Source organism: Manihot esculenta, chromosome 4 (assembly GCF_001659605.2).
Source record: "Manihot esculenta cultivar AM560-2 chromosome 4, M.esculenta_v8, whole genome shotgun sequence".
Lineage (NCBI taxonomy): Eukaryota > Viridiplantae > Streptophyta > Magnoliopsida > Malpighiales > Euphorbiaceae > Manihot > Manihot esculenta.
The window spans coordinates 33,251,596-33,264,301 of NC_035164.2; the positions used below are offsets into that span (position 1 = coordinate 33,251,596).

Below are 12,706 nucleotides of genomic sequence, written 5' to 3' on the forward strand. Positions count from 1 at the left end.
TTTAAATTATAAAAAAAAACAGAGGATGTTTAAAGTTTTCTTTATATATATAAAAAAATAGTGTTGGAAAATTATTATATTAAAATATTTTATTATAAAAATTCTACAAAATAATGGAGGCTAATAAGAACACATGTACTGATATAAATGTGGATTTGACTGAGTCAAGATAATTAATAATTGCAAAAGTTCTCTTAATGTTTATCAAAATTTATAATTAGATTCTCAAGGTTTGAAAAGTAATTAATTAGGTATAGATTATGTAATATGTCAAATAATTAGTATAGTATATGACATAAAAATTAAAAAAAAAATATTATGAAACTAAAAAAATTGTAATTTATGGATTCTTGATAATATCTTAGTTTATGTATTTTATTAGTATTAGCAGTAAAAACATTGAAAGTTGGAATCTTGTTGGGATGGCTATTCATTTGAATAGATTGATCCCTCTTTCCTTCTTTGGCAGCTTCTTCATTTTCCCATTTCTCCAAGTTCTTTGATAAGGATACTGTTTTGAAACAAGTCCTGTAAGATTGCAAAAGATCAGCAATAAGCTTGCACAGCCAATTCCTCCAGGATATTGAAGATAGCTGAGGTGTTCATTTATATTGATCAAAATGGGTAGAAATGAAATCACTAAGGAGCTCAATGGAATGTCACAGTCGGATCAGCCTGCAATCACCATAACAGCAACTCATCAGCTTCAGGCTTCATCAGGCAATCAATCTGAGTCTCCCCAAGATTCTTCCTCTAGCTCGTTAGACTTAGATCTAGTGATTGGACGTCCCTGGACGACTGGATTGTTTGATTGTCGTCAAGATCAAACAAATTGTAAATTCCCAACTCACAAAATTAAAGATTTTCCTTTCTAGTTCTCGCCTGCAAGCTTAAGCTTTTTAAATTCAGCGATTTCCTGACATTTCTTATATGTTTTGACAGCCATTATTACAGCATTTCTTCCTTGTGTAACTTTCGGACAAATATCAGAAGTACTGGACGAAGGAAAGTCTAGTAAGTTCCCCATATTGCCTCCCTTTTAAATAAAAAAGAAAATCTTGGAATTTTGTAAAATGATTTTAAGTTTTTAACCAATGAATGCAGCTTGCAGGTGTAGGAGTTCCTGTTACTTGTTGCTGATGCTTGCTTCATATTCTCAATGGATTTTGAGCACCGAGTACAGAACTAAGCTGAGAAAGAAATTTCATTTGGAAGAAGCTCCCTACACAGATGTGGTGTCTCATCTCTTTTGTCCTTGTTGTTCCCTTTGTCAGGAGTTCAGAGAGCTTAAAAACAGAGGACTTGACCCTGCTCTAGGTACTATCCCTTCTCTTTTTTTTTTCTTTTCTTTCTTTCTTCTTATGAATCAACATTGTTTTACAGCACTGACTATTGAAGATTGTACTGTTAATTTTGGATGTAGGTTGGAATGGAATCCTGGCTCAACAACAAGGAAAGGAATCTGATGATAAACAACTAAATATTCCTCCTCCAAATCAAGCCATGTCCAACTAAATTCAATTTGTTTTTCCTGTATCTTGTGTTTGCAAGCAGGTAAGCACAAAATTGAAAGAGCAGACCTGCAAATTTTCAGCTTTAATTTTATTATTTTGGCGGAGGAAATATTCATAGTGTTGTTGATTATTTTTAATTCTATATATTAAGTTTGAAATCTATTTACAACTTAATAAAAAACAATTGATCAGTTTGTGTTTGTAAAGTTGAACATAGATTTATCAATTTGTATGGAATTCCTTTTCATATATCTCACGATAAAATTTTGAGATTTTCTTTCTTTTTCCATCATGAGTTAAAGATGGTCAAACTCGGAGGCCAAGAAGAGACCAAGTTGAAGAATACTTCCCTAGAACACATTCTAGAGGCAGAAAGCCTACTTTCATTTGAATTTAGTTTTATAATTTATCAAAAAATATTAGTCAATTTAATTTAGTTTTAGTCAAACTAACTAGTATGTATATTTAATAGTATGTATATTTAAATGGATAAATATTAAAAAATATTTATAATTAAAATTATATAAACTAAATAATATGAATATTCAAGATAGATTAATGGATTTTTTTAACAACAAAATTAAAGAATTTAATTTTATACAATATAAAAAACTTATTGAAAAAAAAAATTTAATTTTTACTACTTTTCATATTTATATCCTAACTTTAAAATTTTAGACAATAAAATTAATCTTTTCACAATTTAGACAATAAAACCAATCTTTTCACAATTGCCTAAAATTTAACCATTTCACTTAATCAATTTTGACTAAAAAAATTTACAATTCAATGTCATGCCACGTAGGTTTAATTCTAAAAAATTTATTGGATAAAAAAATTCAAACGTTCTGTTAATTCATATTTATATTCAAAACTTTAAATTTTGCGTAATAAAACTACATCTTTATAAATTTATCATAATTATAACTAAAATAATTGAATCTGAAAAGATTAATAGCAAATTATAATATAATTCTTAAAGTTTTATATTAATAAATATATAGTCCTTTAATTTAAATTTCATATTAAAAGTAAATTTATTTTATATTTATTATATATAATATTAAATAAATACTTATCACAAATAAATTTTCACTACATAAAATATTAAAGTATTTCCTTGAAAGTTTATACACACTAATGTACATATTTTTAACATATAAAAAGTTGTATTATACATCAATATTTATTAAGTAAAATGAAATATTACATGTTTTACGATGTAAAATTATCCCTTTATGATTTTTATAAAAATTTAAATATGTTAACCACGCTTTTATTATTTGAGATATTTAATATTTTTATTTTAATCACATATATAATAATTAAATTTATAAGGTGTATTAATTTAATGGTTGATCCGAAAAAAAATTATATTTCATATCAGTAATATTAAATAAGATAAAATATTATATATTTTATATTATAAATTTTAATTTTAAATTTTTATTAAACTATAATATATGTATAAGAATGAGAAGTAAATAATGAAATTAATAAAAAAAGAAATTATTGAAATAAAAATAGTAAAATATTTGAAATTTTTTATTTAATAAACTAATATAAAAAGATATTTTAATTATATAATTTTTAAATAAGAATGAATTGCTAATTTTTTAAAAATTTAAAGACTTAATAATAATTAATTATTTATTTATTTAAAATTAAGATAAAATTATATAGTAATTTTAAAAATTTCAAGGAGGCCATAATTCCACTTGTCCCCAACGTGGCTCTGCCACTGGCTATAAATGCCACTAACCTAATAATAAACGTTTGACAATCACACTAAGTAAACCACCAAGTTCAATAAATCCAATTAAAATAATATTACTTTAAAATTTTTAATTTTAGTTATTATTTTAAAAATAATTCCTAATTTTTCTTTAGAGTTCTCCAAATTTTAAATTTAATTTGAAACATTGTAAATCAACGGTACTTACTTGTTCTTCATTTTTTCTCAATATATTTAAATAAATTTTTAATGAGATTTATTTTTATGAAAATTTTTATTTTACAATGGTAATTGGATAAATTCTCCTGATTATATGGTTCCAAACACCACCTCATAGTTTTAGTAGGCTCCAATCTCCATCATTCATCAAATTGTTTTAATTCCAAATCCAACCACTGAACATCACTGTGCTTATGAAGCCTTTGGCGTTCACATTCAATATTCAGTAATTATCTTGATAAGAAGGAAGTTAAGAGACCTGAATGGTTCACTTGCAAGATGCTAACTATTTCAAATTCACAAGTATTCAAATGTTTAACATATTATTCCAGCTTCAACTCCCAAGTACTATGCTATTAATTCATTCTAACACAAACTGCCACGTGCATGATATAGATTGCACGAAAACTATAAAAGGACCATATAAGAGAGGTCGAACCTTGTACAGTCGTCGATTAGATCAAGCTTCAGACTCATGCCATTCCTGTAATGTTGGGATTCTGACTCCAATATTTTTCATGTCAAAGATATTGGCTGTTTCATTCAAACAGAAATCCAGGTTGCTCATGAATGCCAACTTTTAAAGCCAATCAAAATTCAAACACATGATATTACAAAGATTATAAACTATCAACAAATTAAAAGAACATCCAATTTACAGAGCAAGCTGAATGGGAAAACACTAGAAAGGTTTTCACTGACACATGTAGTCTTCAAAGAGGGAGTGCAAAAGGTAGAATGATAGATGGAGAAATCAGGTTTTCATTTGTTTTCTGAGCACAGAGATAAGCAGTGCTGTGAAATAATGAATAGGTAGATCTTATTTCCTTAGTAAAATGCTAATGGTGTCATGAACTAGTGACTTTAGTTTGGCTTCACCTCATTTAGAAGTATCTGAAGTCAGATGCAAAATGTTTATCTGGTAGCCATCTAAAATTATATCATGCCACAATTGTTCCTTCTCCGTGCATTCAAATCTGGTGGGCATTTTTAGAGAGTATCAGAAATTCATATGCAGATCCAAAAATCTGAGGGAAGCAGCCAATACAAAGATCTTAATTTCTCCTCCATAAAAGTTACTATTTCACTTCATCTGCCTTCATTCACATGCTATTATAACAATAACAACAACAACAACAACAACCAAGTCTTAATCCCAAACTAGTTGGGTTGGCTATGTGGATCTTTTTTTTCCTCCATCCAGCTCTGTAAAGAGATTCCTATAATTGAACTACAGCAAATTCAAGACAGTCTAAGAATACTTACCAACATGTACATCTGGTGTCGCAGCAGCTGTGGCATCAACAATAACAGAAACATTTTCATAATCCAGTGCTACTGCATCAAAGACAGTCTGCCTAATGCAATTTGGAGTTTGAACACCTAAAAATAACAAGGATAACTCAAATCACCCATACATCAACAATATCTCATTAAATTATTCTATTTTCTCCTAAAATTGCAATTACCAACTATCACCAAACTCTTAATTCCCTCCGTCTGCAGAAATGAATGAAGATGGGTGTTAAAAAATGCACTGAAGCGTGTCTTCACTATCTTATAATCCCCTTCTTTGATCACAAGGCCATCAACCAGTTCCGCTCCCTTGCTTCCCTTAGAAGTAGGACCCACTTTCCCTGAAGAGTACAAATGCCGGCGAAAAAGTTCCACATCTCTTCCTAGTGGATCATGTTCACGGACAACCTAAACCCACAAATTCCCATAACATTCACCATCTGCACGTAGAGACTTATGAACTAGAGTTTTTCAACTTGTGTCCACAAGGAATAGATCAAAATCAAGCCGAGCAATAAACAAATTATGAAAAGAACAAAGCAAAGTAGAAATACTCTCAGGTAAGCACACGGTTTTCTTTCCTTTCTGAGATAAACAATAGGCAAGTAAGATATTAACTTCCAAATTCCCCACAAAAAGGGTCCTTAAAGTCACTAACTGAACAGTCCCTAAAATTTTCTCTGTACAATTTTCTACTAACATAACATCAAGTACCCCCAAATCCAAGTAGAGCCCCAAATTTTCAGAAATTCCTATGAGTTACAATAGTTACTGAACATTATTGCCTAACAAACAGCACAGAGAAGTTGGGATCTAGCAATTACCTTTGGAATATTGTTTCGCAACAGAAATTCATACACTTTTCTATGGCAACTAAAATTTCCCAAGAATTACAACTTACCCAGGAGAAAACAGAGCTTATTAAAGAAAGAGAACTGAATTGCTTGCCTAAAATCAACAGAAAACAGAAGAAGATTACCCAGACTACTAGAACGCCATGATGCCTAGCGATTTCGACTGCCTTTATGACATTGGGAACAATGGCTTCCCCTCCATCGACTCTCATCAACCCATCCTCAAGAATAAAATCATTCTGAAATCCACAAAAAACCACAACAAATTCATGTAGAACTTCAGATGCAACTACCCACATACCTATAGAGGTTCACACGCACACAGAGAGAGAGAGAGTGGAAGAGAAATAGACCTGCATGTCAATTACCAACAGAGCAGTCTGCTTCCATTTATCTCCCATGTTAGTTTACAAAATTTGCAACACCAGCTCAAAGAATGAAACTTCAAAAAGGAGAAGATTACAGTTTCTCTTCCAATCTAAACAAGCACTGCATCTGCAAGTTTTTCCTTTTTCTTTATGTCTTTTTATTAAGGGTAATTTATGATTTAATCCCTGAGTATTGACATTATTAACAAGTCAGTCCTTATATTTTTAAAAACCTATTAAAACGTCCTTATGTTTTATTTCCGTCAACGAAATAGTCCTTCCGTCCTATTTGTCGTTAAAATTAGATAAAGGTGGAGAGAGAAAATTTTTAAAATCCAATTTTACCCTCAAATAAAACCATTTATTTAGTACTTGTATATTGTAATTATTAACAAGTTAGTCCTTATATTTTCAAAAATCTATTAAAATATTTTTATCTTTTTTCATATCTATTAAAACGTCCTTATTATTTTTTTCCATCAATGAAATAGTCCCTATCTTTTCTCACATTTATTAAAACATTCTTATCGTTTATTTAAGTCAACGAAATAGTCCCTCCTCATCGTTTCTTTCTGTCAACGAAATCGTCCCTCCCTATATTTTTAGAAATATATTAAAACGTCTTTATTGTTTCTTTTTGTCAACGAAATAGTCCCTATCTTTTTTCAGATCTATTAAAACATCCTTATTGTTTCTTTTTATCAACAAAATAGTCCCTATCTTTTCTTTCCTCTTCCTCCTCCTTCTCCTCCTCCTCCTCCTCTTCCTCCTCCTCCTCCTCCTCCTCCGAAAAAGAAGAAGAAGAAGAAGAAGAAGAAGAAGGAGAGAAAGAAGAAAAAGAAGAAGGAGAAGAAGAAGAAGAAGGAGAAGAAGAAGAAGAAGGAGAGAAAGAAGAAAAAGAAGAAAAAGAAGAAGAAAAAGGAGAAGAATGAGAAGAAGAAGAAGAAGATAAAGAAGAAAAGAAGAAAAAGAAGGAGAAGAAGGAGAAGAAGGAGAAGAAGAAGAAGAAGATAAAGAAGAAAAAGAAGAAAAAGAAGCAAAAGAAGAAAAAGGAGAAGAAGCAGAAGAAGAAGGAGAAAAAACAGAAGAAGAAGAAGAAGAAGGAGAAGAAGCAGAAGAAGAAGCAGAAGAAGAAGAAATAAAAGGAAGAAGAATTGATGAAGAAGAAAAGGAAGGAGGAGGAAGAGAAAAATAATTGGAGATAATTTAGTCTTTTACTATATTTTTAACGGTAAAAATAGATAAAAGGACTATTTCGTTGACGGAGAGAAAGCATAAGGACGTTTTAATAGGTTTCTAAAAATATAGGGACTGACTTGTTAATAGTGACAATACCCAGAAACTAAATCGTAAATTACCCTTTTATTAATTTTTACAAGTTTGTAGTCTAGTTGCATTTGTCTCTATTATTGTAAATTTCTCGTTACAGAGGAAGGAAATGAAAAAATAAAAGGAAATTAAATAAAGAAAAACGAAAAATAAATTGCTCTATTACCTTAATTAAAATATAAAAAATTATTTTCCCTAACAAAATACTATTTTATAAGATAAAAATAAAATTATAAAATATATTTTACTGTTACTTTAGAAGTTTATCAGTGGAAGACCATGATTACATTTATGATTTGATGTGTACTTTTTACATGATGATTAAGAAGGTAACTAAAAATATTTAAATTATATAGAACAAAGAATCATTTATTAAGTTTCATTTAAAAGACTATTTTGACAAAGTTATAAGAGATTAGGAAATGGGACAAAGTTATAAATTTAATTACTATTAAATTAAAGATTTAAATATAAATTTATATACCCACCATATATTTATTTAATTTTTTGGCAGAAAAAAATATAAAAATTAAATATAATTAATAGGTTAACACAATGCAAATAGTTTTTTTATATTCTCATTGAATATAGCTATTATTAACATTCATAATTAATTTGGTGGTAGATACATTTGAAAAAATTTAAATATGTTGGATTATATTTCAATTTAATTTAAAAAAAAATAAAAATATGAATATTATTAAATTAAATTTAAATTTTTACTAAATTGAATTTATATTAAGTTGATTATAATTAATAACTAATCATAATGTGATGTGCTTATCATCATTTGGATGAGCTGACAAAGCATAAAAGAAAATTTATTGAGTTGGACTTTTAATTTCCCTTAGTAACAAAATAGTAATAATAATAATAAAGTTGAGAAAAGTAAAATATTTGCCTTAATTTGTATTTAAATTAAAAAATTTTAAATTTTAAATAATAAAATTAAATATTTTAATTTATTTCATTATAATTAAATGATTAAATTAAAATTTAAAAAATTAATAATAAATTATAGTATAATTTTTAAATATTATTTTATTAATAAAATATTTCTCGATTATATTGAGTTGTAGTTTTATTTTTTCTAAAAAATATTAAATATGTGTTTAATTTTTTTTAAAATGAAAATCGGGGAGTTAAAAATGATAACTTTTAGATTTACTATTTACTATCAAATTAAATTTTGAATAATAAATTTATAATGGAAGACACGTGTCAGACCAGAGGAAAAGGAAGTATGCCCCAGCTCACTTCGAGTGCATCTATTGAATAGTCCAAAGAGACCCAAGAATGGGTCCACATAAGCATATTTCGGGTCGGATACCGACAATTTTTTTTTATAAAAAAGTTTTAAAACAAATAATTTTTGTTATTTTGAGGAATAGATATGTAAAGAGCAAATATGAATTTTCTTATTTTCCTGATATTCTAAAGGTACGTTATCTTCACAATAATTTGCCAGTTTATTCTAATTTGATTATGACGCTCGTCGTTGTTCAGCGGATCATTGTCAATTTGAGATTTTAGGGTGTATATTTTTCTTCTGTAATTTTGATCCAACTGTATAATTTATTAATTCGTCAGATTATAAGTCTTTTTTCCGCATTGCAATATTAATTTTAATATAAAAATTAATATTAAAATTATAATTTCTTATCGAGTGTATTTTCAATATTTACTTTTTTTCATAAATTCTATAGTCAATTAATCATTTTACTGATCTGACTACCAAGCTATTTATAAACGGCATGTCATCATTGTAATTTTATAATGTATTTTTGTAAAAAAAAAAAATAACCATAATAAAAAGTTGCCCTTTGAGGAGAAAAGGACTATTGTTCGCATAAATAATTTTTTTTATATAAAAAAATATCTATTTTGAATTTTTTATTTTATTGAAAGGAATGGAAGAGTACAGTTTTTTGTTGTGTAGTTGCAGTGTAGGATGAATAATATATATTTCCTTTTGTTACTGCAATAATTTCAGACATTTTAAAATCAAAGGGTTTTGAAAAACACAAGGTACAGATTCAGGCCATTTGCCATTCAAAAATTAACAAAAATAAAGTAAATTCTTGGCATTTTTTTAAATAATTATAGTTATATTTTATAGCATTTTCAATATAATGTTTGTTCCAGATATGGTTCAATTTAAAATTTTCTAAACCAATTTAATTTGTCTAATTTCAACCCTTAATTTTTTTAAGGAATGATGATAATTCAAAACTTAGAAAACAGTAAAAAGAGAAAAGAAGTAATGCTAATTTTCTTAATAAGTACATTCATTAATAAGCTTCATAGACATGAAGCTCTATAACATAGACGAATTAATTAAGGCAACACCAGAAGAGTATTACCTTAATTAATTGGGCATTTTCCAATCTTTAGAACACATAGCATCAAGAGCAATTAGCCTTAGATTGCTGCAGGGTGACTGCTCATGATGTTATATCATTCAATTAAATGCTCCAAGTCCATCCAAACAAAAAAAAAGAGAGGGAGCTTCAAAACCCTCCACCGATCGCCGGAGCCCAGTAGTCAGCACCATTATCGCTTCCAACATGGTGGGTGCAAGACACAGGAACCAAGCACAGCCCTCTACTCCTCAAGTCCTTTGGCTTCTCATTGCTATCCTGATAGATTTGATCAAACGATAATTCCAGTGATCTTGTTACTTTCTATGTGTGATAAACAGAACAATGATGAGAATGAGGGTAATGATGATTCTAAAGTAATAATGCAGTCAATAGCTTTAATACACTAAAAGAACAACAAGTCAAATGAAGAAGATGTAAAGACTAAAAAGATATTGCAAAAAAAAAAAAAAAAGAAAGAAAGAAAGAGAGAAGAAAATATTACCTGCTGGTTACGATCTCCTTTTCTTTTGAGGCAGATGTCATTCAACAGCTAAGTGAAAAATCAAAAGGAGAGAAAAGAAAAGAAAAAGTATTAGTGATTTTCTTTTTAATCCTTTTCTTTACACACTAATATAATAGTTTTCGAAAAAGTATTAGTGGGTTTTTTTAAACTAGGTAGTGATTTTTTTTTCCAATAAAGCATACCTGACCTGGGTCTTCAGGAAAAACAGAATTCCTTTCTCCTTGAACCTAACAAAAAAAAAAACTTGTTTAACAGAGCAGCACATGTGCATAGACAGAAGAGTGAAAGAAGGAGAGAATCTTGGTCTTGCATTGGGAAAAGAGGAATGTGTGGGTGTGTGTGTGGGTACTTACAGACTGCTGGTTGCTCATGTTTGATGATGCAGTGGCCAAGTAAGGGGAGCTAAGGGCCTGCAAAGTTGAAAGGAAGCAAAAGAGAGAATAAAATTTGTGTGACTTCCATAACTAAAGATTTAATGATTAGAAAAAGCTCCAATAATTTATCACTTTTACAGAATTCTTCTCACTGATTCTGAGTGTTTCTAGCAGATACTATAAAAAAAAAATGTAATGTGGAAGAAAACATCACCTCAATTTGACTCTGAAGGAATCTTATATATCCAATAGCTTCTAACAAGACAGAAGCTGTGTCAGTCTGCAAAACATGAACACGTCAGCTTACACCCCTTTAACGTCAAAAAGAGAGAGCCAAAAGAGTAAAGATAAACAGCACCCTGAGAGCTCTGAATCTGATGACTAAAAAACAAAAAATTGTTCTTTTAAAAAACAAAGGCTTTATGGGTTTTATCATAGAGAAGAAGAAGAAGAAGAAGAAGAAGATCACTGCTTATTTATTCTTCTTTCTTTCTGTTCAGAGTTTGTGGATGAAGAGGAGAAGAGATTTTACCTTCCCAAATGGGGAAACTAGCTGGTGAAGGGCTGTGATTCTGTCACCCAACTTCTCCTTCCTTACCTGAATCGTTGGATTAACATACAAAATAAAAGATTAAGTTATAGAGCACTGAGATTTGTTAAAAAATTTATTATATTTTAATTTCATAGATGAAACAAAGCAGAAGAATCACACATGCCTAAAGAAATAGACAATCAAGAAAGACATTACTTGACAGGCGCATGCCCACGCTCATAAAGCTGCTATATACCTTTAGAGGTTGTTGGCTTGAAGACGGCTGAACCCTAGGCTTCTTGCACATTCCACCGGTGGCTGTGCTATTGCACTATATATCAAAGAAAGAAAGGAAATAAGAAAAACCCAGATGAACAGATTCACTTGACAATTCATACATATCATGAGATTTAGTATTGAACACAAAAATTTAAGGAAGAAGGAGTAATAGTTTCCTCTCTTTCTCTCTATTACCTCAGATGATTGATCTGGATGTTGATTCCTCGTATCTGGCTTGTTAAAAGAGTATTCGAGTACATTACTACTTAGACTTGTAACACAAGACCTAGGGGAGGAAACTGGGATTGCTGGTGACCAGGTAGGTCTTGGCAGCTGAAATTCTTCATCTCCATGACCGTACAAGTTGCTCTTTCGAGAAACTTCTCGCTTTATATCAGCAACTACAGAAACCCTTGGATATGGATTCAAAATTTGGTCTTCACAATCTTCCAACTTCTTGTTTTGGAAGTGACTCAGGCAAAACCTATCTTCTTCTCCTGGCAAACCACCCCTAAAAAAAAAAAAAACTCGAGGTTAACACAAGCAGCTGCCAACGTTTTTGTTAGTTACAAAAGCTGAAAACCCATGATTCATTCTGTGTATATATCTCTATATAGCTAATTACTGATGATAATAATGGATAATTTAGAAAGGCCGAGAGAAAAGAGAGGGAAACATAGCTCATACAATTTGTCATAGCTTTGAATTTTAATGGAACGAAAAGAGAAAATCAATAAATATATATATTTAGTAGATAGTGTCACTGTTGCAGAATAAATGATATATGATCTGTAAATCAGAAATTAAAGAAACACTGTGAATAAGTACAGCATATAACATATAATAAGAAGTGAACTTAAAAGGAGGGATCATACAAAAGCAGTTGGCTCCATGACTGAGGAAGTTCTTGGTTATCAGGCAAAGAATTGAAAGGGAATGAAGAAGAAGAAGAAGAAGAAGATCCGAGCACATATTGAGAAGGGAAGAGAGATGGAGAAAGAGATGAAGATAACAAAGAAGAAGGCTGCTGTGATGGTGGATGCATGTTCCACCAGCTAGGGTTTCCTGCCATCATTAGCTTTCCACAGATGAGAAAGCTTTCTGCAATAATTTAAAAAAAAAAAAAAAAAAAAAAGAAGAAGAAGCACACTCCAATTTCCAGAAAAGAAGAAGAAGCACACTCCAATTTCCAGCTGACTTCAAAAAGGAACTATATAAAAATACAAGTTCTTTGTCCCTTCACTTTCTTTCACTTTGTCACATTTCCTTGTTTATCCAAAAGCTTACAAGCCCTTTGAATCTCTCTTTCTCAGATGATGT

At 29.7% G+C, this 12,706-nt stretch overlaps 3 protein-coding genes across 5 annotated transcripts; 1 reads left to right on the top strand and 2 right to left on the bottom strand.

Moving 5' to 3' along the window:
* The first annotated feature begins 333 nt into the window (after nt 1-333).
* On the top strand, nt 334-1,684 carry LOC110613591 (protein PLANT CADMIUM RESISTANCE 8). The gene is made up of 4 exons (XM_021754804.2): nt 334-834; nt 943-1,014; nt 1,105-1,317; nt 1,424-1,684. Exons 1-4 carry the CDS (start codon nt 621-623, stop codon nt 1,513-1,515), a joined length of 591 nt encoding a protein of 196 aa, XP_021610496.1. The 5' UTR covers nt 334-620; the 3' UTR covers nt 1,516-1,684.
* A 2,034-nt stretch (nt 1,685-3,718) lies between these two features.
* LOC110613592 (probable inactive nicotinamidase At3g16190) lies at nt 3,719-7,415 on the bottom strand. Of its 3 annotated transcripts, none has more exons than XM_021754805.2 (6): nt 7,345-7,413; nt 5,972-6,140; nt 5,744-5,857; nt 4,938-5,172; nt 4,735-4,851; nt 3,719-4,002 (listed from the first exon to the last, which is right to left on the bottom strand). In XM_021754805.2, exons 2-6 carry the CDS (start codon nt 6,017-6,019, stop codon nt 3,929-3,931), a joined length of 588 nt encoding a protein of 195 aa, XP_021610497.1. In that variant the 5' UTR covers nt 6,020-6,140; nt 7,345-7,413; the 3' UTR covers nt 3,719-3,928. The 3 variants fall into 3 exon arrangements, with proteins under 3 accessions (XP_021610497.1, XP_021610498.1, XP_021610499.1); XM_021754806.2 differs by having other exon boundaries at nt 3,990-4,445; nt 7,345-7,415; XM_021754807.2 differs by having other exon boundaries at nt 3,990-4,578; nt 7,345-7,412.
* A 2,150-nt stretch (nt 7,416-9,565) lies between these two features.
* LOC110613590 (transcription factor bHLH68) lies at nt 9,566-12,534 on the bottom strand. The gene is made up of 9 exons (XM_021754802.2): nt 12,262-12,534; nt 11,582-11,897; nt 11,364-11,438; nt 11,108-11,173; nt 10,790-10,855; nt 10,555-10,611; nt 10,384-10,428; nt 10,181-10,228; nt 9,566-9,954 (listed from the first exon to the last, which is right to left on the bottom strand). Exons 1-9 carry the CDS (start codon nt 12,459-12,461, stop codon nt 9,826-9,828), a joined length of 1,002 nt encoding a protein of 333 aa, XP_021610494.1. The 5' UTR covers nt 12,462-12,534; the 3' UTR covers nt 9,566-9,825.
* Nucleotides 12,535-12,706: the final 172 nt, after the last annotated feature.

What these genes read in the sequence shown, in the direction of transcription:
- LOC110613591 (XM_021754804.2), top strand. Translation starts at nt 621, where the DNA reads ATGGGTAGAAATGAAATCACTAAGGAGCTCAATGGAATGTCACAGTCG. An exon ending in TCGTCAAGATCAAACAAATT is followed by an intron (nt 835 to 942) that starts GTAAATTCCCAA and finishes ATGTTTTGACAG; the next exon opens with CCATTATTACAGCATTTCTT. An exon ending in AGGACTTGACCCTGCTCTAG is followed by an intron (nt 1,318 to 1,423) that starts GTACTATCCCTT and finishes TTTTGGATGTAG; the next exon opens with GTTGGAATGGAATCCTGGCT.
- LOC110613592 (XM_021754805.2), bottom strand. Translation starts at nt 6,019, where the DNA reads ATGGGAGATAAATGGAAGCAGACTGCTCTGTTGGTAATTGACATGCAG. An exon ending in TGTTGGTAATTGACATGCAG is followed by an intron (nt 5,858 to 5,971) that starts GTCTATTTCTCT and finishes TGTGGATTTCAG; the next exon opens with AATGATTTTATTCTTGAGGA. An exon ending in TAAGAGTTTGGTGATAGTTG is followed by an intron (nt 4,852 to 4,937) that starts GTAATTGCAATT and finishes TGTTATTTTTAG; the next exon opens with GTGTTCAAACTCCAAATTGC.
- LOC110613590 (XM_021754802.2), bottom strand. Translation starts at nt 12,461, where the DNA reads ATGATGGCAGGAAACCCTAGCTGGTGGAACATGCATCCACCATCACAG. An exon ending in TCATGGAGCCAACTGCTTTT is followed by an intron (nt 11,898 to 12,261) that starts GTATGATCCCTC and finishes TTTTTTTTTTAG; the next exon opens with GGGTGGTTTGCCAGGAGAAG. An exon ending in ATCCAGATCAATCATCTGAG is followed by an intron (nt 11,439 to 11,581) that starts GTAATAGAGAGA and finishes TTTGATATATAG; the next exon opens with TGCAATAGCACAGCCACCGG.